Source organism: Idiotropiscis lumnitzeri, chromosome 16 (assembly GCF_059441095.1).
Source record: "Idiotropiscis lumnitzeri isolate Australia: NSW breed Sydney's pygmy pipehorse chromosome 16, RoL_Ilum_1.0, whole genome shotgun sequence".
NCBI lineage: Eukaryota > Metazoa > Chordata > Actinopteri > Syngnathiformes > Syngnathidae > Idiotropiscis > Idiotropiscis lumnitzeri.
The window spans coordinates 11,504,214-11,526,929 of NC_142406.1; the positions used below are offsets into that span (position 1 = coordinate 11,504,214).

The window sequence follows — 22,716 nt, forward strand, 5'->3', positions numbered from 1 at the left end:
CTGTTGGGGCAGAGAACTACCGGTACTTTCTTCTGATTGTTTCCAAGTCCGAGTTTTCACTTAATTCAAAATGTCACCCAAACTAGATGTGCCTCAGCGGAGGGCGTGACTCACCTGTTAATTTTGACAGGTGGGTCACGCCTTCATTGAACATCAGCTGATTAAAAACGAGTCATAAGGCACCATCATGTGACGCTCTGAAGAAGGCGAAAGTGCTGCTGAAATATGTCAAGTAAATGACAACCTAATAGTCTGTCTGAGATAAAAGAAACAACGATTTCAAGATGTCTCTGGCTGCAAAATCCTCGACTGCCCATTTAGGCAGGAAACTGGCTGCCTCCAAATTGCTTGCAGCAAGTAGTGATGAGATTTTTTTTTTTTTCGTCTTCGTCCTCCACTTCAATAGGTAGTAACATCAGACACATTTTTTGGGAATAAAATACAGTAATTCTGAATTTCTTAAGCAGAAATTTAGTGGGAGCTTTTTGATTATAGACGCGAGTGATTTCCCACCCATCAGTGCTTCAAAAGGTTGAAAGTGGAAATGCTATTTTGCACATCTCGTTTGGGCGTAAAACTAGACAGGCCGCAATACCTTTCGATTGTTGGAAGTGAAAAGCATTTGTTTCACAATTCTGCCCATTTTATTGGTGAAATGCAGTCAAATTGTTGCATTGTATTGGTAAAGAGTCATATGACATCACCTGCCCCGGAAGTGTCTCTGCCAAGCCAAAGTCTCATGGACAGGATTGACTAAATAGATTCGGATCCAAAGGCAAGGTGCTCTCATCCTGCATCTTGCAGCTCCAATATGCTGATGACAAGCCGTTTGTTGCTTCAAACCTTCAAAACGTCATGCCCGTTTTTGCCAGAGAGCTTACCTACTCCCGGGTCTTGACGTCAACATCAAGAAAGCTGCGATTCTCTACCAACCCGCTCCTGACACACTCCTCCAAGCTTCCACGATCTATTTGGACAACAACACGCGTCGAAAATGTGAATCAACCGCAGCAGTCTAAGCTCCGGAAGAGCCGTCATTGATGCAGAAATTCAGCACCGCATGGGGTGTGCCGGCGGAATTGTGTGCCGCATGAGGAAGAGAGTTTTGGAGAATTGTGACAACCAAACCAAGACAAAATGTATGGTCTATTAAACTCTAGTTGGAGCACTATCACCATCCATGTCTCTGCACGATACTTCTGATAAAGTGGGAAGAGAAGCAACGGAGGAAGCAGAAACCCGCCATCAACTCATTGAATCCCAGACATTTTAACTTGAGGAAACCCCTCAATCCCAGCATTTTTCTGGATTTTGACTTATTTTGCGAAGCCAGCAGAATATTGTGTTCTAATGCTCTAAAAACACGGAACTATGACGCTAAAAAAAGGCTAAGACGTATAAATACGTCTTTGGGAGGCAGGGACTACGTTTTTAAAAAGGTATATGCATGTCTTATGCATTGATAAGGCTCCATGAACTCAAACTACAGCAACCTTGTACGTGCCAACATCGTTTAGCGTGATCGCCGATGAAGACTTGGACTTTATCTCAACCGTTACCTAAATTAGCACTACGACTACAGACCAATGTTCCCCAAGCAAAACTTTTCTTTCTTTGTCCTTGACTTCTCATTTCGGCAGAATACTAATTATTTTTCCAAGTCATGATATTCAAATTTAGTCTTTGATTGAAAAAATTCCTCAAACAAACTCTGATTTTTTTTTTGGATCTGCAAGTCCGTATCCTTGACTGCCCATTTAATTAAAAAAAACCAGTAGGGCCCTTGTTCTCACGCTAACGATCTATTGGATCATTGGCAGCCCGTTTAGGCAGAATACTAGTTTACTTGGGCCTCATTTTGACTATTGCCAAATAGTCCAATATCTTCATCCGTTTGAAATGCTCCCCCAAACATTGCACTTTTCTCTTCTTATATCAACTCGTAATATGCTTGACTTCCCGTTCAGGCAAAAAGCCGGGCCAAGAGCGCGCACAATTCCTATTACGATACCGTTATCCAGTGGTGCTTTTGTAGCTCGAGGAGCACATTCAACATCATTTTAAAGCTCACAAAGTTTCTCTCTTGAATCCCATTACATTTATCTTGCAGATAAATATGATGCAGTTTCACCCCCCGCCCCCACCGTCCTCCTCAAAGTTGCCTTTCGGGGTGGATTTTTTTTTTTTTAATTAGACGCAGTCATTTCTCGTGACTTTCCTGACTCTGTTTACCCTTCACAGTAGCGTTTTCACACACTGTCAGGCGCAGGCACGCGGCAACTCATCCATAAACATGACGATCTCTTGTCCTCTCCTCACAGCATATTTGTAGATTTCCAGAGGTTTCTGTTCATCGCGCCTCCATGCAAGGGTATTTTTTTTTTTTATATACACTTGTTCATACATATGTCAGGCTCGTAATGAATCACGCTGGTAGGTCGTAGCTGTCGAGAAAAAGAACAATAGCATCTGGTGGAGGGTTTTGAGGTTTTATTTTCTTTGAGCCGGTTGGCGCTTGTGCGCTGTAGCTTGCAGGTGGATGCAAACTAGGGCACTGCTTGTGTGCATAAAGAAATGAACATCCACTTTATTTATATGTATAAAAAAATGTGCAGGTGTGCCTTGTGAGTTGAGCAAAGACTAAAATTATGTCCCTGAAATTTGCTCCATAGAGACATTTTGAAGAGAGAAAACCAGCTTGACTTCAAAACATGAACTCTGGTTGACGTGTCAAAGATGAGTAGACCGACAAACAAGTCTCCGTAGACCGTATCCGAACATCCCATTTTGCTTTGAAGCCGTCATTTTTGGGGGAATTACTTCCACTTTTAGAGATCCTTTAATGGTCAACTTGTTCTCTAAATGTTTTCCGCCTGCTGCAAAATTCGAGTCCCCCGAAGTGTGTTTTACTCACGAACATGTAATATAATAGTCATGGGTAGACCTAAAAAAAAATAAAAAGTCTTATAATCTCAGAAAGGACATAGGAAGTCTGCCTTTTTATTTTTCCACGGCTAAAAGATGATCTCTACTGCTAACACATTTTACACGCCAAAGACAGCTTAAGTTGGCGTCATGAAATTTTCAGATTTGTCTGTCATGAGGAGACCCACAAAAATATCTCAAGAACTCAAGCCTGAATAGAGAGGAGAGACAGTCCGCCATTTTGATTTGAAGCGGCTTGGCTATTTTTTCCTTCGAAAACTAACTTGACCAAGAGATTTGCGAATTGTTCTAATTTTCATCAGGAGGGATGCGAAGTTTGATGACGCCCCATAAAATGTGAAAACTCCAAAAGGTCAGCTCAAGAAAACCAAGTGGCCATGAAAATGCTTTTGAAATTAGTGAGCTCATTTGCTGCCTCTTTGGGATCGTCGATAAATCCGCATGCTTTTGATGTGCACGAGGGCAGCACGATACTTATTGCCAAGTCTCGTTTTCATCGTCAATTTCATCCTGACTTAAAGCCCTCAGCGCTTCCCCCCTCTCTGTATTTTCTCCCCGTTCCACTCGCTCGGCAGGTTACTAAGTGATCTATGGTCATGCAGTCGTATCGATTACGGCCTCTCAGCCCGGTGGCTGTTGCCTTTTACGATTCAAGACAAGCAGTGTATTTGTGTGGCCACTCTGGCTTCTTTGCTGACCTAACCACGCGCACATAAGGAGTTCAATCGGAAGGTTAAGTAAAGCATAAAGCAAAATAAATGGCGTGTTTCATCCTGTATAGTGCTTTCTACATTCATATACGTTTTCCTCTGTGCTCCCCCTTTCCGGTGCGGTGTGTCATCCATCTTGCAGCCTACCAATTAAGGGTCTGCCAGCCCCCTCCGGAGGTGCCCAATGCTGACATGCTGATGGAGGACGGCGAGTTGGAGATAGGTGAGCCGTCCGTCTGTCCGTCCGCCTGTCCCCGCGTTTTCGCCGCCTCCAGACATGTCACTCTGATGGCGGGCTGCAAACGAGGCACTCTGAAGACCGCAGAAGAAAATGTATTTTCAAAGGACGTGCACAAAATAACTCGCCGGGCAACAGCAGTTCGCAGCGTAAGATGCATCAGAAAAGTCTGACAAATAAAAAGAATAATGCCCAGTTTTCATCAGAAATGTATTAATTCAACAGTTATTTGTGGATGAATAGAAGTGGACTCTTCAGAAGATGCAAGTCTCATATTTAATTTTTTTTAAACATTGCGATAAAAATGCAATAAATCTCACTTCCTTTTTAACAAACAACACTCGGGGCTAATTACAGCTTTGTCTTAAGAAAAAAAAAATAAAAGGAAAAGTCAGCCTCTGGCTAGAGAGTGAAAGCTACAGACGTGCCTGACATTAAGAGTTGACAAAAGTTTTTGATTCCTCGTTCATAGATAAAAATAAAGAAACTTTCATCATACAGCAAATTAGTTGACGCTAAAACCGCTAAAAACAAGGGCTAGTTAATTAAATTATTTAATAGTTATATATATATATATATATATATATATATATATAGCTACTCTGCAACTTAGGAGATAATGGCTGATTCTAGCAACTAACATGAGTCCACGAGAGCTTTTTAATTCACATTTGCTGAAGAAATTAATTACAATGAAATAGCTGTGTGGCCAGCAAGTTATCAGCTAATGATCGTGATCAGCCAATAGCATAGCAGCTGATAAGGACTATTTTAATTGACTTTTGCCAAAAAGGGAGCCAGTCAGCAGCTAGCGAGATAGCGGCTAATGCTAGTGGCTTATGGCTAACAATAGTCATTGGCGAGGGCTTTTTGTAATACAAATGTTTGTGAAAATATAAATAAAATTGCCTTTCGTTGTTAGCTAGCTTGTTAGTTCTAACAGCTGATAAGTCGACAATAGCTTTTTTTAATACTTAATTGCCAACGGCTAACATTAACTGTGGACCCAAATTGACCGCTAATGAGGTAAGTTTGCATTCTCCTACATTTTGGCCACAATGTTTTGTGGTATTTTTCCCTAAAAAAAATTATATGAAGCAGTGTAGATTTACACCAATCCAAACGAAACAAAAAATTCTATCTTTTATTGTGACAGTGGCCGTTGAATACAATACAGTACATCTTTTGTACGCATGAAGTTGAATGTACATGATGTCATCGCCTCCTTAACACTGTCTAAACCTTGGGTCCCAATTTAGGTGACATCATTAGGTACAAGTGCCATCCTGGATTCTCATTGGTCGGCAGCGATATTCTCACCTGCCGCCTGGGAGAGCGGCTACAGATGGATGCGCCGCCACCGACGTGCCAAGGTCTTTGCTTGGAATTGCATTACACCTATGCGAACATTTAAATCCAACATTCTCGTTTTCTTTCAACTCCAGTTCAGTGCCCGGCTCACGACGTGCGATACGACTCGTCGGGTGTCATCCTGAGTCCCGGTTGGCCCGAGAGCTATCCCAATTTGCAGATGTGCTCTTGGAGCATCAACGTGGAGAAGGGCTACAACGTCACGATCACTTTTGAAAGCTTTCAAACGGAGAGAGAGTTTGACGTCTTGGAAATTTTTGATGGTAAAGCACATTACGCATTCTGTACCCCGAATGGGACGACTCTGCATCTAAAAAAAAGTTTATTAAGCCCCTCCCCCTGTTTCACACCTCAGGTCCATCCGCTAACGACCCAACGTTGGGCACACTGAGTGGTGACTTACCGACGCCCTTCAACATCACCACCTCCGGGCACCAGTTCTTGGTGCGCTGGTCTTCGGACCACGGAACCAACAAGAGGGGCTTCAGAATTCGCTATGTTGGTGAGTACCAAAGTATGTATCCCAACTTTATTTTACTACTAATTAGAATGATCATATTGCATGGAATATAATCAAAGAGGCAGACAGAAGGATGACCGTTTCCCAAAGTGAAGGTCAGAGCTGTGAAATGGTTCCCAAAAGAAATTTGAACATCAGATTTGTGCGGGAACTCAACGCAAAAATGCCGAATATGACCATTAAAACTACGTTGCGCACACTTCTGACTGCCTCTCAAGCAGTTGAATACACTGTGTAACGTTCGCTCTCAGTCCAAGCGGAGCCTGCTGAGCACAGATGGTGCCGCTTTTTAGACAGTTGGACGAGAACTTTTTTTGTCCGCTGAGGACCTTTTTCCCATGTAATGGGGTTTTAGTCAAGGATATTTTTGACAGTGAAGGGGAAAATGATAATCGGAAGACCTGGTTAGTTTCTCCGACCTTTAAGTTGCTGCTCTTGTTCGCAATGAGAGTCAGAGCAGATGTCTGTGACGTTTCCTCTCCGTAACTCTTGTGGTACAGCAGAGTGTAATCAGTTTGAACTGAAATATTTTAATTATGTAATCAAATGTCAGATTTTCATGTGGAATGGTGAGATACGTGTATATAAAAAGGCAATATAATTTTCTAACTGATCTGGTGAAGGAATAACTCATTAAATACCATAGACGGATAAAGACGTCAAAGATCCTTTTTTTTTTTTTTTTTTTTTTTTTACTCGGCTATTAGTTTGGAGTGTGGGTTAGTTTTCAGGTTATGTTTCTATTTCAAGTCCCTGTAAAGAGAAAACATGTATTTTAAATTTGAGTGTCTAATTTAAATGATTAGATTTTATAATATAATAAATAAATTAAATAAATAAATTATCTTTCTTACTTCAATTACGAAATGAATATTGCATGAAATTTGTATATTATGTTTTCAGCAACAAATCTGATTTACTTTAAAATGTATTTACGGTTGGTGATATTTGTTAGTTTTTGGTCAGGGTTCACCGTTGGAGGCGATGTTCGGAGTTTTTATTTCTGGTTGGGGTTGCTGTTAAGGTTTCGTGTTCGTGAGTGAACTTCCCTCTAAATAAAAGTAAGATGCCCTCCAGCAGACCTCAGGCTATGCAACCTGCAGAGAGACTTGAACTCCAGTGTTTTAATTATTTTCCTCACTATCATCTCAAACTGTTTATGAAGTTAGCTGCCCCTGAGCCAGCTTCGCAGACGATATTATACACGTATCTTGTTTAGGTTTGAAATCGCTCAGTCGCCGAGGTGAAGTTTTAATTGCTAGCAACTGGCATGTGACACAAACATGCTGATTAACAACTAATTGTTTAGCTCCATTACCCCTGATAAAGTACATGAAAATAAAAGCGTGTTAAACAAGCCCCAAAGGGACTCATTTAGAGTACACCGAGATCAAAGCCAGCAACGAGCTGATGGTCCAAGTGAAAGTCTGAGACACAATTTGGGCAGTTAGCATCTCGGTGTCATGGTGTTAGCGAGAATAAGCTTCGGGGTTGCCATGTTTTAATGACCACGTAACGGCTTTTGCTGCTTGACGTCACCTGGAATGGTTCTGTTCAGCCCTGTACTGCTCCACGCCGGACTCGCCGCTCCATGGTTCCATCTCGTCGCAGACGGGCGGCCACGTCAACAGCGTGGTACGCTGGGCGTGCGATCGCGGCCACCGTCTGGTTGGCAACGCCACGGCCACCTGCCGCCGCACGCCGCTCGCCCACCATGCCTGGGACTCACCGGTGCCCGCGTGCCAAGGTGTGTATGCGTGTGTGATATTAACGCCGGAGGGAAAATAAACAGTACAGTACCGCTACGAAACGATTCAATTAAAATGTGTAGCATAGCTCACTTGAAGTGATCTGAGAACAGGATGCGCACTCTCGATGTGGCCGTCCTGTGCCATCTGTTCGGAACCAAGCAAAGAACACATCAAACCGGGATGCTTGAAAGACATAAACGGTGCATTAAGTCCACATTTGAACCACCTTGTGTTGGTGTGCGCGTCTTTCCGTCCTCTCCAAGCTGTCTCGTGCGGATCCCCCAAGGCGCCGACAAACGGCGGCGTTTTAACAGCCGACTACTCGGTGGGAACGCGAGTCTCCTACTTCTGCAACGACGGCTACAGACTCTCCAGCAAAGAGCTGACGTCCGCCATCTGCCAGCCCGACGGGACGTGGAGCAACCACAACAAGATCCCGCGGTGCTCAGGTTGGTGCCACGACAAACCGGGTTGGCGTAGCCGCCGTTTGTCGCGATCCTTTTTTTTTTTCTTCACGGATGTCTCCTTTGTAGTGGTGGTGTGCCCCAGCATCGGCTCCTTCTCGCTGGAGCACGGCCGCTGGAGGATCGTTAACGGCTCGCACTACGAGTACAGGACCCGCATCGTGTTCACCTGCGACCCGGGCTACTACCGTTTAGGACCCGCTCACATCCAGTGCCTCCCCAGCGGCGTGTGGAGCTGGAAGAATGAGAGGCCGCATTGTCAGAGTGAGTCGTGATGTTTTCCGTAGACTTTTTTTTTTTCCTGCAGCAATTGCTTATGTCTGCGCTTTGTCTTTGTCAGTCATCTCCTGCGGCGAGCTGCCGTCCCCGCCCAGCGGCAAGAAGATCGGCACGCAGACGACCTTCGGGGCGACGGCCATCTTCGCCTGCGATGCCGGCTTCATGCTGGTGGGCTCGGCCGTCAGGGAGTGCCTGTCATCCGGGCTCTGGAGCGGAACCGAGTCACGCTGTTTAGGTACGCGCTATCGTGGATGTAAACGCTAATTAGTGCATCGCTTACAAGTCGAGAACGCTCTCCCCTTTGAGAGAATTTCTTTTGCTGTCTAATAAGGTAGCTGAGATGAACCGCCTTCCACCTTCACCTACTTCCACAGCTGCTTCCTTCTGGCCTCGACCTCATTTTTCTTTCCATCGTTCTGTAAGGCAAAAAAACAAAATGTCAGGCACTGACAGATGCTTTGGCACCCGAGAGCTGTTAGATGCCAACTCAACAGCATTTAGATTCAACGCCTTTGTGGGTTTTTTTTTCCTCTCTGAAAAAGGCTTAGCTAAAATAAATGCAGAGAAAAAAAAATAAATTGAATTTACCTCGAAGGAAAGCGCTCCCTTGTCCTTGGTGGTTTACGCTCGTACCGTCTACTCCAAGCGGCGAAGGAGGAGGAAAAAAAAAAAAAAAAAAACACTTGAAAGTGTTTTACGTGATTTGACTCTGGATTTAATCTTTATTTCCAGATTAGAGACAGTGTTCAAGGCAAGTTGACGTTTGCCTGACTTCTGATGATTTACCGAGAATATTCCAGAAACTTTGTGGCACGACAGTGTTGTAAGGTGCAATTTTTCCCAATTCTTTTTTTTTTTTATTTTTATTTTTTTTTTCCCCCACAAACTCCGCTTCGACGTCCCGGCAGAGTTCTTCTTGCTGCCTTCCCAGCCCTCTAGTGTTTAATCATGATCAAAACACATTACAAATGATTTGTTATGATATCAAACTGCTATTACATTTTTAATTTCACACAAGCCCAAAGACGTGCACACATCACAGTTTGGAAATGATAATTAGTCATAAATCTATGAGTAAATAAGCAGCTAGGGCTTTAATACTCAATACTATTCACGCTTCTTTGTTGTCGATGCAATATTTCCCACATTTTTTTTTTTTTTCAAACTCCGCATCGCGCACCCCCTTAGATCGTCCCGACAGAACTGATGCTAATCATTTTTCATGTGTTTTGATCATGATTAAATACAAAAGGGCTAGGAGGGTGTTTAGCCTCTCTCATGTTTAATCATGATCAAAACACACAACAAATTCTTCTGAGTTATTGTAGCAAACTGACATTGCACTTTTAATCTCATTCGCCCCCTGGAGGGGTTTAGCGCACCACCGTTTCGACTGGATAAAAGGAAATTCTAACTACACTAATGTTGCAAGGTTTCCAAATTCCCCTATTTTATTTTTTTCAAGATGCACATCATAAATCATGATCAAATCACATGAGACATTATTAGCCATTACTCTTTTAATTTCACACCTTCCCTGGTGGTGCGCAGTTTGGGAATTCCCGAGCAAAATCATGGTAAATGGTGCCTAATCATAACTACATGAGTGTAGAAGCAGCTGGCGCTCTCCAGTAATATTCAAGCTCGTGTCTCTTTATGGCTCCCGAGTGTTGGAGGTTGTGTGCGGCATAAAAAAAGTTTAGACAACGCAATGCAATTGTTTGCATGCTTCGTATTTTGGATTGCAGCTTTCTCTAAACTTTATAAATTAGGAGCCTCCTTTGACGTGCAGTCAAAGTCGACACCCCCCCCCCCCGCGCCGCCCTTCCGCGGGCTCTCATGTTTCATCACGATCAAACACACGATAATTTATTAGTTATCCTCTCGAACAAATGACAACTAAAGCCGATGCCAATCATCGAAATTGACATGTCGCAATCATCAAATCTGACTGTGAGCAACTCCTTTGTAAACAATGCGCTTCATCATCTTTCATTAGCCGCCTCGCATCCAACTGAGGGAATCGAACGTGATCGAGGGAGTTGAAAAGGACAACAATCCCAATCCAATTAGGCGGCCCATCTTCAAAAGAACATGTGTGCCTCCCTATTTTCTTCTTCTGCTGGAAACAACACAAAGAACCGGCGGCGCATCTGTAGAAATGCTCGCGGCGCATCTGTAGAAATGCTCGCGGGCCAATTGACCATCTGAGCCTTTTTAAACTGATAAATAATTGAGCTTTTTCACAGAATCCCAAATAGTTTGCAAAGGCAGAAGGCTTCTTTGAGTCCGCTTTGACATTCGTTTTGTGCAGCGTGAGAGAGAGTCAACAGCTTTTAAATCACGCTGTGGAACAAATCAATCGGGAGCTTTTTTACTCATTCGTGCATTTTTTTCCTATATTCCTTCTTCTCAGTTTTGTTGCGGTTGAGCTGAAACCTATCCCCGTCCGACTTTGGGCGGCGGGCGGAGGACGCTCTTGACAGGTTGCCTGCCGATCAATGTGTATGGACAACCACTCACATTCACGGTTCCGGACGGTTAACTCATTCACTGCCATTGACGGATATAAAAGTCAGAAAGTGCAATTTTTCAGCGCTGTCAAAAAAAATAAAAAATAGTTGTCGTGAACCATCCATTATCGTATCCGCTTCTCTTAATTAAAAAAAAAAAAAAAGAAATACATTTCAGAATGTCTTTTTTACTCTGCTGAGTTTGCAGCCGGTACTTTACCCGATTAAGAGGCCGACTTGTGACGTGCAATGTGGCCAACAAACACGTATGATGCCCCACCCCTTTCATCCTGGCCGTCTGAGTAAGATCGCCTGCTCTTATGTGTGATCAAGCGTTTCATTCACATGATCAGTCGGCTTCTACTTTTGATAGTTCTGCCTCACTTCCAAACATCGCACGGTCCAGAGGTCCGCCTCCGCAGTCGCCTTGAATCCCCGTTCCCTCCTGTCACGGCAAATAAGCCTCAAATTTAGTTGAAGTGACCCAGCATGTGTGTTTGGTGTTGTTTTTGTGCTGCAGCCGGTCACTGCGGCATCCCGGAGGGCATCGTCAACGGCCAAGTGATCGGGGAGAACTTCGGTTACCGCGACACTGTGGTGTACCAGTGCCTTCCCGGCTTCCGGCTGATAGGCTCATCGGTTCGGATCTGTCTCCAGGACAACCAGTGGTCGGGGCAGCTTCCCATCTGCATACGTAAGCAAAAAAAAAAGAAACAAATGATGAATCTCATCAAGCGCTGAGGGGGGGGCTGTCTCCATGACAACCTTTTGAGCCAAACGGCCAGCGAGCTCTCAAGCCAACACGCGGCTAGGTATACATCGCACCCACAGCTCCGGCTTCATTCTTACATGATTTTCCACCTGTTCAAGAAGGAACGTCGTCAATGCGGCATGTGACACCACAACATGAAATAGATCCTGTTGTCATAGGAGGTGTTTGTTGAGAGCAAACAACTTCCTTTTTTTTTTTCTTAAATCTGCAAACAAATCAACTTTATGGCAGTTTGGGTTCCAAATTCTTTTGCTTGGTCTACATGTGATGTGAAAGCAGTCCTCTGCCGGTTGCGTTTCTCAAAATAGGGTCAGCAGGCTGTAATTGTGCAAAGTAATCTGCAATAAATGTCCCTCTTAAAAAAAAAAAAATCATATTACGTCCATGGGGCTGATAAAAGAAACATGCTAAAACAATTATCGATTGTTAAATTCCTCTTATGCAACATTAAAACAAAAAGGACTCATTCTCATGGCTTTTATAGAGTTGCAAATGCTCGTTGATGATTATGATTTTCCACAATTTGGGAGACCTGCTGCATCTGGAGGCAAATAAAAAAAAAAAAAAAAGACGGACCCAAAAACAAAATGTTTAATGAATTTGTCCTTACGACAATATTTTTATTGAGCTTGTTTATGCAAGAAATCTCAAGGCCCCAAAAATAATTTTGCTAGCAAATGATCTCGTCATTTTGGAGATTAGTGGCACGCGCGTACACTCGTGCCTGTGTGCGTCTGATGACGTGAGATGAAATTTATACACAGTAAGTTTTGATTCTCACTGATTAATTAAAAAATAAATAAAGAAATCATACCATTCTCTCCCGTCTTCTCTCATCAGCATTCCTTGCTCGTTTCCTTCCCCGTCCCATCACCCCCCCCCCCCCCTCGGCCCCCTCCGCTTCCCTTTTCTCCGAGTGTCTCCTCGTGCGAACGTCAAAAATAGCCTGGTCAGCGCAGAAACTTTTTAAGCGGCCCCTCTGAATCAAGCTAAGGGATGAATAATTACCACGCCAAACAGCAGGACACTCAAAACCAACACCAGCGGGGTGGCGAGGGACGATATTTCCTGAAATGACATCCGTAAATTGCCCGAGAGGCCTTTGGCGCTGCGTACTGATGAAAGAGATGAATGTCTATGAATCAGCGCTATGTGAGCCTTATTTCATTCTCTTTTATTTTTCCTTTTTTTATTTTAATGCTCTTCCAGACATCAGTTCCTCAAGCCGTATAATTAGTTATTTTCGCCGTGGAATCAATCACGTAATCGAAGGAGAAAATGGAGTAATGCTTAATGAAAAGCTCAAACATTTACAGCTTCTGAATCATCGACACGTCTACGTTAACAACTACACTTGCTGCTCGTCGCTGGCTTTATTTGGACGTGAGAAATACGCACTGTACATCAGACACTTATTGAACTCATTCTGTTAGTAAAAATGTCGAACAGGTAAATTAGGCGGAACTACTAATAATAGGCTATGTATCTTCCGGGAATTTAAAGATCGCCAAATGCAATGTTGGCGACAGGAATGCTAATTGTCATCATTACATAACGTTATTTGAATATAGAAATTTAGGGGGGAAAAAAAATAACGATGGCATTTGCTTTGTCCTTTTTCCCCCTTTCAGCCATCAGCTGCGGCCACCCGGGCAGCCCGATCTACGGCCGCACAGTGGGTAACGGCTTCAACCTCAACGACGTTGTCAGCTTCGTGTGCAATCGGGGCTATGAGATGGAGGGGCCGGCCCGCGCCCACTGCCAGGCCAACCGCCAGTGGAGCCACCCGCCCCCAACGTGTAAAGGTGGGGAGAAAAGTTGAGTGTATTCACTCCTAACTGTACTCCTGAGCAACGTTTTGGATGCACCGGTTTTGCAGATTTTTCAAACAATTTTCAAATAGGTTACTTACTCTCGCCCAGTTCCTCTCAAACTAAACATGGACCAGACGTGAATTCCCCATTTTTTTTTATTTGACCAAATGACTTCATCTGATGAAAGTCTATTAGCTTCAAGTTAACAAACACTATAAAACGCCATAGATGGGCTAATCAAACTGGCATCAGTGTGGAAGTGTTACAACTAGTGCTGTCAAGTGATTATTTTTTTCTAACTAATTAATCACAAAAAAATGCAATGATTAATTGCGATTAATCGCATATTTCAACTACTATTTTTTGCAAAGCTTGTAACAGATATTTACTTGAATAATATATCAAATCTGAAGTATATTCAATTAAAAGACTGTTCTAATAGCTTTCTTTGATTCTTGAATGTGATCTAAATGGAGACATCTTTACCGGCATTTTTTTTCCGAAACATTTCTCAAAACTGCCCACCAGCGCCACGCTCCAGCAGTGTTGGTTTGTAAGGCCCAGTGTCAAAGATGTCCAGCTAATGTGGCACAATATTTGCAACGTATGCAAATCATTTTTGAAGTAACTCAAACTGAGTTAAAATATTTAACTGAGTTAAAAATTTTGGATTAATCATTACCGCTTTAATTATAGTTATAACCCTTTAAGCGATGAATATTTTAACACAACTGACGCAACACACGTAGACAGACAATATAACAAACGTTTATATTATTTATGCTCTGTAAAAAAAAATATTTATATTGCTTCAGCTTACTAGGCTTACTAGATTCTAACCCATCTGTGCTTCAATACACAATTAAAAAAAAAAGATTGACCCCGCTAAGGCGCCCACACTTAACCAGTCCTCATGCAACAATTGGTTGCTAAATGCAGCATAGAGAGAAGGAAAATCTGGTCCATTTGCCTTTCTCATGTTTTTGAGGTGTTGTTGATGGGGCAGGAAAAGTGAGCCTGTCGGGTTAATGCCAAATAACACATGCTTTCGTCTGTGTGTGTGTTTGCAGTGGTCAACTGTTCAGACCCCGGCATCCCGGCCAACTCCATCCGCCAAAGCAAAATCGAACATGGCAACTTCACCTTCGGCACGGTGGTGTTCTACGACTGCAACCCGGGCTACTATCTGTTCGGCTCGCCTGTGCTGAGCTGTCAGCCCACCGGACAGTGGGACAAGCCGCTGCCAGAATGCATCGGTGAGGGATGTGCGAATACGGAAATATCCGTCAATGTTGTGGAAATGGAACAAGCATTACCATACAGCTTTTACACCGTGTTAGGAATACAAAACAGTTTACAATTTCTCTCATAATAGAATTTTTTGTTTTGTTTTTCCATATTGCCTTGCTTGTAATTAAAGCATCTTGGATAACATTTTTAGTTTAGTAACGTTTATTTTGAACTCATTTACTACCATTGACGGCTAAAGACGTCATTTTTTTTTTTTTTTATTCGGCTGGTCGTGAATGAGTTAACTGTTACCATCACACCTTTATGAGCATTTTCTCCCAAATCATTCAGCAAAATTGATTTTTTTTTAAGATTTTTTTTGCTTAATTTATTTTACTCTCATAATGAAGACAACTATCTTCAATTTATCTCTGTACCGCTGTTACCACAGTTACGGGATCATTCTTCTAAATAGTTCATCGTTTTCGTCTAAAAATTAAAATACATAAAAAGCAGCTTCAGATCGTGCCACTTTTGTGCCGTTGCGTTTTGTTGATTTCACTGTGCTGTCAATCAATCTTCTGCGTTGCACTAAAAAAAAAAATGCATTTTTGAGGATTCCAAGCCCCCGTGGGAACGTTGCAAGCTGGTAATAGCCGGAATTCTGACCCCTGGTCCTGTTGCTTTCACTCGACATCAAAATGAACCCAACTCATGTAAATTTATTGCCTTTGCATCCGTTTTTTTGCGAGAAAAAAAGCCAAAGCGGTGACACTTGCCATCATTGAAATGTTATCCTCAGTGTCCTGCAGCCATCTTTTTCTTTTTAAGCTCCATCAATCAGCTCTCTCTCTTTCTCTCTCTCCGCTCCAGTTGTTGACTGCGGCCACCCCGGCTCTCCCCCAAACGGGGTGCTTAGCGGAGATAAGTTTACATTTGGTTCGACGGTTCGCTACTCTTGTCTGGGTGGCAGGCAGCTAAAGGGAGAGTCATCCAGGATGTGTCAGCTCAACGGGATGTGGAGCGCCCCCATGCCCTTCTGCTCGGGTAAATGATGCAATGCACACACAGCAGCGTATACGTCAGATCAATAGATGGAAAAGATCTGTATGGATTAACCCCAAAAAAAACAAAAAAACACTTCAACACATTTTATATTGTGAAGTGAGCCACGTTGACATTTATAGCATTGCTTCAGCTTGCCTGACCCGACCATGCACAGCAAATGAACGAAAAAGCATTTTCTTGAATCAAAATACTCAAATGACTCCGCCTCATAGGAAAGGTTGATTATAACGTCGGAATTATAATCACAATGTTCTTTGTCTGGCCTTGTTTGCAGTAAAATAATGGCACAGTGGAGGTAGCTCATAGCTATAAATATGTCATTTTCCTCAAAAGCTACATTACAGGGCTATCACTTTGACTGTACCACGTTCATTTTTTTTTTTCTCAGCAAGCCTGAATTTCTATTTCCATGCAATAGTACTTAATGCACTTGCATAATGGATGACTGTGAATGAACTTGGCCGTGTCGTGTCCATATCGCTCGTAAAGCAAACAAAAAAAGCACTCAAGCAAAGAAAAAAAAAAAATAAATAAATAAATCTATGTTGGTATGCAAATCATATCTTTGGCCCCGAAAATGAAAAATGTCATCCGGTCCCTGAAGTTCCATGACTGAGTGTTTCTGCTTTTATTTAATGGAAGTAATGGGCAATTTCTCATTGGCTGGTCTGCATTTCTTTTCTTTCAAAGGTGACACGGCTGGCTCCTGCGGCGATCCGGGCATCCCGTCCCACGGTTCCAGAGAGCAGACGGATTTCCGCATCCGCTCCAAAGTGTTCTTCAGCTGCACGGAGGGCTACGAACTGATCGGCTCGGCCGAGAGGATGTGCTTCCCCAACGGCACGTGGTCGGGAACGCAGCCCTTCTGCAAACGTAAGAGGAGACAAATGTAGAGAATCATCAGAGAAATAATAACTACTCAATTTAGAGATACCGGAAAATGTTTCTATGCTTTGTTACTTTCCACGACTATGAATATTACGTGATGGTTCATTTGTTTATTTTCCAGCCGTCCAGTGCGGCAATCCCGGTACTCCCAGCAACGGTAGAGTGTTTCGTCTGGACGGGACCACCTTCTCCCACTCGGTCATCTACTCCTGCATGGACGGCTACCTGCTCTCTGGCGCCACCACCAGGCTGTGTCTGGCCAACGGGACCTGGTCAGGAATACAGCCCAACTGTACCAGTAAGATATTTGATATTTAGAGTACAATTTTTTTATCATGGCAAGCGGCGTTAACCTGCATATGTCTGTTTGTCTGCTCACAGAATATATATATATATATTTTTTTTTTTTACACATTTTATGCTCATGTCAAAGATCTGTAATACTGTATTGCTTTGGTGCAAATCAGGTCGTATGTTTGAAGTGATCGAAGGAGCTTTATTTCCACAGGTCATCCCAAATTCTAATTAAAAAGTAGAACTTTGACGCCATTTTGTTGAAAATTGCGAAGCTTTATTATTATTTAATGTCTGTATTTAGGATGATCAAAAGCATAAACTACAGCAAAATAATTAGTATTCAAATCTATTAACATATACAACATTACATGCCTCCAAAAGGGCAATTTAAAAAATAAAAAAAATAAAAAATTAATTGCTCGACGACAACTGGAACAATGTGATCATTAAAAAGTACCTGTTTGTGGGGGAAAAACAGAAAGAGTAATACGTTGACGTCTATTATAAAAATAGTGAATTGCTCGTTTTCTAAATTAACTTCCGCTGTCAATTTAACTTAAAGGCGCTTTGAGGTTAAATAGCAATCTTTATGTGTTACTTGCAGGAAATATTTACCATTAAATCTTTTTTTTTTTTTAACAGTCCTGCAATGCTGCTGATGTGTGATCATTCGGCTTCCTAACACTTCCTGACCGTTTTTTTTTTTAATTATTCCCGTCTCTGAGTAATGGTATGCTTCCCGCCGCTATAACCGTGATCGGTGTTTACTTTAGCTAATTGGCTTAATGAAGTTGGGAAGAGGGAACGGACGGAAATCGCAACATGCCACATCCTTAAACAGTAAGATGACATTTTTATAACATGGGTAAGAAAAAGCGTTTTAATGTGTCATGTCAAGACATGTGGAGCAGCTGTAAAGTGACGTGAAACATGAACATTATTCACATGCTGCTGGAAAAAGGATGCAAGTGGTTCGAATTGCAAATAACATTGAACATGATCCTGAAAGAAAGTTTTTTCCCAGAAAATAAATATTTAACACAAACGGTGGAGCTACTCACGTAGACAGACAATGTAACCGTGCTCGCAGTTCTTTTCCATCATTTCAGTGCGGAAAGATGATTTAAGATACATGTGTTTTGAGTTATGAGCGATGCCACATAATGAATCTCATATCTCAAGGCATCACAGTTTATCTTTTCATGCGATAATACTGAAGAAATTACACTTATATAACCGTACATTCACTCTCCCTTCAAAATACCTCAGCTCAAGTCAATTCAGACATTTTTGCTGCCAGCAGTTTAGAAAATAATGGCTGTGTTGTCATTTTGAGGGGAAAGTAAAGTTACATTTTTATACAAGCTGTCCAATGAAAAGACAATGAGGGATACTCACTTTTTTTGATACCGTACTATAAGTTTGTTTGTTTTTTTGGCATGAATTTTAGTCGGACTGATAGGACAAAAGGTTTCCCCTCCGCCCGACTCACAGGAAGCAGATGACAGGACATCTATTAATAGTCATGTACGCATCCGGTGGCGGCTTTAGAGGAATTTAAAATACCTATTAGGCGATGAAGGACAGGACTTTTATAGGTACAGTCAAGGGAATGTTAATGCGATTCCAAAGAGAGACCCAAGACAACCTCGGCCGCTCTCAGCTATCCCTTGACTTGAAGCCACTAAAGGAAATGAGATCCATGCTAATGCAGGTGGAGCGAATGGACAAGGCCCCAACACTAACCTTACTCCTAAACCAAAGCGTAACCCTGATCTTTTCTTTTCTGCAATTCCTAAGTGATAAACTGCGGCGATCCTGGCGTTCCGGCAAACGGCCTTCGCTACGGTGAAGACTTCAACATCGGCCAGAATGTGACCTTCCAGTGCCAACCCGGATACCGGATGGAGGAGGACGGCTCGCCCATCAGGATGTGTACTCAGAATGGGACGTGGAGCGGGAATATGCCCCTCTGCGCAGGTAACGGCCAGTGTGATGTCATGATAGTTTGCCAACCTTTTTGGAAATGAAAAAAAAAAATGTATCATGTATGTACAAATCATTGGCATAATAGAAATCAACGCATCATAATATTTGAGTATCCAAAGAAAAAAATTTACGCAATCCACCACATTATCAATGTAACTGAAAAAAAACTAAAAAAAAATATATATTATCGCATTATTTCACCCAGCGTAGCAGTGGTATCAAGGTAGCTTAAGGGTACTTCTTCCTCTCCTGCCGTCCCCGTCTAGCGGTGACGTGCCCGACCCCCCCCACCGTTAGTAACGGTGTCCTTCAGGGCAGCGATTTTGAGTGGGGCAGCAGCGTGAGCTACAGCTGCTCGCCGGGCTACGAGCTGTCCTTCCCGGCCGTTCTCACCTGCGTGGCCAACGGAAGCTGGAGCGGGATGCTGCCGCAGTGCTTACGTAAGCCCGCAACCCACAATGCATTTCACCGGCAACGCGTCATCAACGTAATCTTTTTATTTATTTCTTTTTTGCAGCCAAGTTTTGCGGAGACCCCGGCACCCCAGCAGGTGGTTCCAGAGAGGGCCGGAGTTTCATCTACCAATCGGAAGTGATCTTCTCCTGCTCTACGCCGTTACTCCTGGTCGGCACGGCAACCAGGCTCTGTCAAAGTGACGGCAGCTGGAGCGGAACACAGCCCCGTTGTATAGGTAACACTTTTGATTTGTTTTCACTGCATGAGGTAAAAAAATATATATTTCAACGTCAAATATTTCGGGTGCTGGAGGAAATTATACCACTCATGGATATGATTACAACTGACCGCTAAATGATTCATAAATATTCATGAAAAAAGAAATAAAAATGTCAACCCCGGAGTAAACAAGCAACAAGACTATCACTTTAAGAATAATGAGAGCGAGTTAATGAAGACGTTGCATGCAAGGAGAGTGTTCAAACACAACCTGATGGCTGGTCAAAGAAGTGTGTGTCGGTTTCTCCTTAGGCGAGGTTACATTTGCAGACATGAGCTGGCAAGTTATCGTTTGCCTCGTGTAACTGATGTCCCGCTAATTACAATCACCTCGATTTGTTTGTCTCGCTGCCAAGTGATAATATAATATCAGAGAGCTTTCTTATCCTTGCACAGAAAAAAAAATAGAATGGGACCTATATCCATAAGTGCAATTGCATGTATTTTTTTCCTCACAATGAAATCACTGTGACATATAAAGACGCACATTTTAGTTTTGGAATGTATTCCGTTGACTGCGTGGGTTCGCCACACATTCTTTCAGTTCGTCTGCGGTTGCTTTATTCCGACTTGTTTGTTGCTCAGTGGGGAGCCGCGAGCTACCGCGGCTAACGCCGCTGTCTCATATCCCTCCGCCTTAACGATCAGAGCAATTAAGGGCCCACCCACATGTGGCATTTTGCAGGCTTTCGCTCCCGGTTAAGCCGGCCGCTGCTCATCAAAGCACAAGTCACACAGACGTATCAGGAATAATAACGACGGAGGACGAGACGGACGCATGTTTGAAATGATAGTGGTGGGATAAAAGACCAGTGACCGCTCTGGTTTTCGGTAAGGAGGGACTTTTTTTGCTCGCTGAGCAGTAATCATGTTTCTGATGTGGTCTGAAATAGAAGAGGCTGCCTGAGCCTTTTTTTTTTTTTTTTTATCTTAGCTTTAGCTGCCAAGGATGATACACCTGGACATTAATGTCCGTTTGTGATTTTTGTAATGCATTTTTTGCTGCAAAGTATGCTTTGTGACTTGAATTATAACAAGTGGATACATTTTAAATTTTGGTCTGGGGGGCGGAGCAAGAATCTTTTTTTTTTTTTTTTTTAACCAAGCTATCCTCAGTTGTACAAAAAAAAAAACACACAAATTCCATGTTTAGTCAGTGCTCCTTTTTGTGCACACTAATCCCGATTCAAATGCGCCACACCAGCCACACATGATCCAAATCAAAACCATTTGTTCACGAAAGGTTAAGCCAAGCTAACATCGCAATCTCCATCGTGACTCGTCGCTTCTGCAGCTCCAGATGGACTCGAATGGTTCACGCCAGTCACAGAAGATTATCACGACATTAAACGGGCCGAGTTCATCTGTCGATGCTGGCTGAAATGAGGTCTCGGGGAAAAAAGCCAGCGTCCCCTGCTATTTAGTCAAAGGCTAAGCACAGGCGACGCTCGGCGCGCCACTTCACACGCGGCCGTGATTTGCGAGTAGGTGCTTCAGCGTCAAGTACGCGCTGACTCATCATTATGCCCGAGTGTTGCTTTAATAACACACTCACACACGCTCGCTTTTGTGTGTATTGTTTGACTCTAGGTAGAACTCCGGCCTGACTCGATCGCATCTTAACGCGTGCACATGCGATGTTTGGGATGATGTAGGGAGAAAGAGGGAGGGAGGGAGGGAAAAAAAACAGCATGATGGAGTAAAAGGCGAGAAATGAGGAAAGAGAGAAGAGAGCAATGGTGTGAAAGGTGAAGAATGATCAGCAGGATGATGGAGAGAGTTGAAGGGAGGACCAAAAGATGAATGAGGAAATGGAGAGAGCGGTTAAGGGAGAGGAACGAGAGAGAGAGAGGGGTGACTGGAGAGAGGAGGAAGCAAAGAAAAGGAGGTCAATGAGTGGGGTGAAAAAGGGAGGTGAAGGAGAGAGATGAGTGATGGAGGGAGGTCAGTGAGTAGTGAAAAGAAAATGAAGTGCAAAGAGAGAGCGCACGATGGAAGGAGGGGAAAGAAAAAGGACAAATATGGAAGGTGGGAGGGGAGTGACGAAATTTGGAATGAGATTAAAGAGCAGAGATCAGATAAAGCAATTATTTATGTGAGATTTTGGTGAAAGTGAGAGATTATTTTTTTGGTCAATACAAGGTTTGTTTTTGTGTGTGTGAGAGTTTTGATTAAATCTGAGAGGTGTTTTGGACAATGTGAGAGATTTGGGTGAAAGTTACAGGTTTTTAGTGATTTTGTGAGAGAGTAAGTTTTTTGGGGGGGTGATGAGTGTGAGAGCATTTTGGTGTGCGTTGGATTTCATTGGTGCAAAGTTTTATAATAAATGCGATTATTTTTGTATGCAGGTATGTGGGACATGTATGTTAAATCTCGCTTTTTTGCATGAGAGTTGTTTCCGATTTGTTTTCTTTTTTTTACTGTGGTATTCCAGTGTAAGTGAGAGATGTTTTGTTGAGTGTTACAGGCTTTCGATGAGTGATATTTTTTTTGTTTCGTATGAGAGGCTTTTTGATGAACTTGAGAGGTAAATGTTATTTTAGGCATATACAGCACCTCATCGCTCTCTCTCTCTCTCTCTCTCTCTCTCTCTCTCTCTCTCTCTCTCCCTTTCTCGCTCTCGCTCTCTCTCGCTCTCTCTCTCTCTCTCCCCACTTGGTTTTGCGACGAATCTCTGCTGCCCCCTGCTGCTGCGCCGGCTTACGGCAGCCTCTGTTGCCATGACAACAGCGAGCCAAAGAAGAGGGGCGAGGGAATAAAGCCTGTGCTCCTTCTTTGCAGAGCCGACCAAGACGAGCTGTGACAACCCGGGAACACCCAGATACGGATCCCTCAACCGCACTTTTGGATTCAAGGTAATGTGGTCAAGTCTCAATCACAGAGATTGTCATGTAACATTATTTTGAAGACACGAAGTCTCATTAAAAAAAAATTCTCCAAATAAGTGGCGAGGCATGCTTGCTTCACTCCTATTTTTAATCTATTTGTTGAGTTTTCTTTTTGTTTTTTTTTTAAGAATGAGAGGTTTTGGGGTGTGTGTGATAGGTAAATGTGAATTTTTGCCCCGTAGACCACCTCATATGAGGTCATGGCCCTGAGGCGGCAGTTTAGCTGCTTCTCTGTGTGAAAGG

At 43.0% G+C, this 22,716-nt stretch overlaps 1 protein-coding gene across 1 annotated transcript in view; it reads left to right on the forward strand.

The window, feature by feature from the left end:
• csmd3b (CUB and Sushi multiple domains 3b) overlaps window positions 1-22,716 on the forward strand; it is a 203,645-nt gene that overhangs the window by 175,443 nt on the left and 5,486 nt on the right. Inside the window, 18 exon segments of the mRNA XM_088318195.1 lie at window positions 3,799-3,879; window positions 5,154-5,267; window positions 5,340-5,528; window positions 5,621-5,767; window positions 7,344-7,532; window positions 7,800-7,985; window positions 8,070-8,264; window positions 8,341-8,514; window positions 11,313-11,486; window positions 13,196-13,369; window positions 14,449-14,634; window positions 15,482-15,655; window positions 16,367-16,549; window positions 16,686-16,862; window positions 18,662-18,841; window positions 19,117-19,290; window positions 19,368-19,541; window positions 22,367-22,440. Of these exon segments, the coding sequence (XP_088174321.1) occupies window positions 3,799-3,879; window positions 5,154-5,267; window positions 5,340-5,528; window positions 5,621-5,767; window positions 7,344-7,532; window positions 7,800-7,985; window positions 8,070-8,264; window positions 8,341-8,514; window positions 11,313-11,486; window positions 13,196-13,369; window positions 14,449-14,634; window positions 15,482-15,655; window positions 16,367-16,549; window positions 16,686-16,862; window positions 18,662-18,841; window positions 19,117-19,290; window positions 19,368-19,541; window positions 22,367-22,440 (2,945 nt within the window).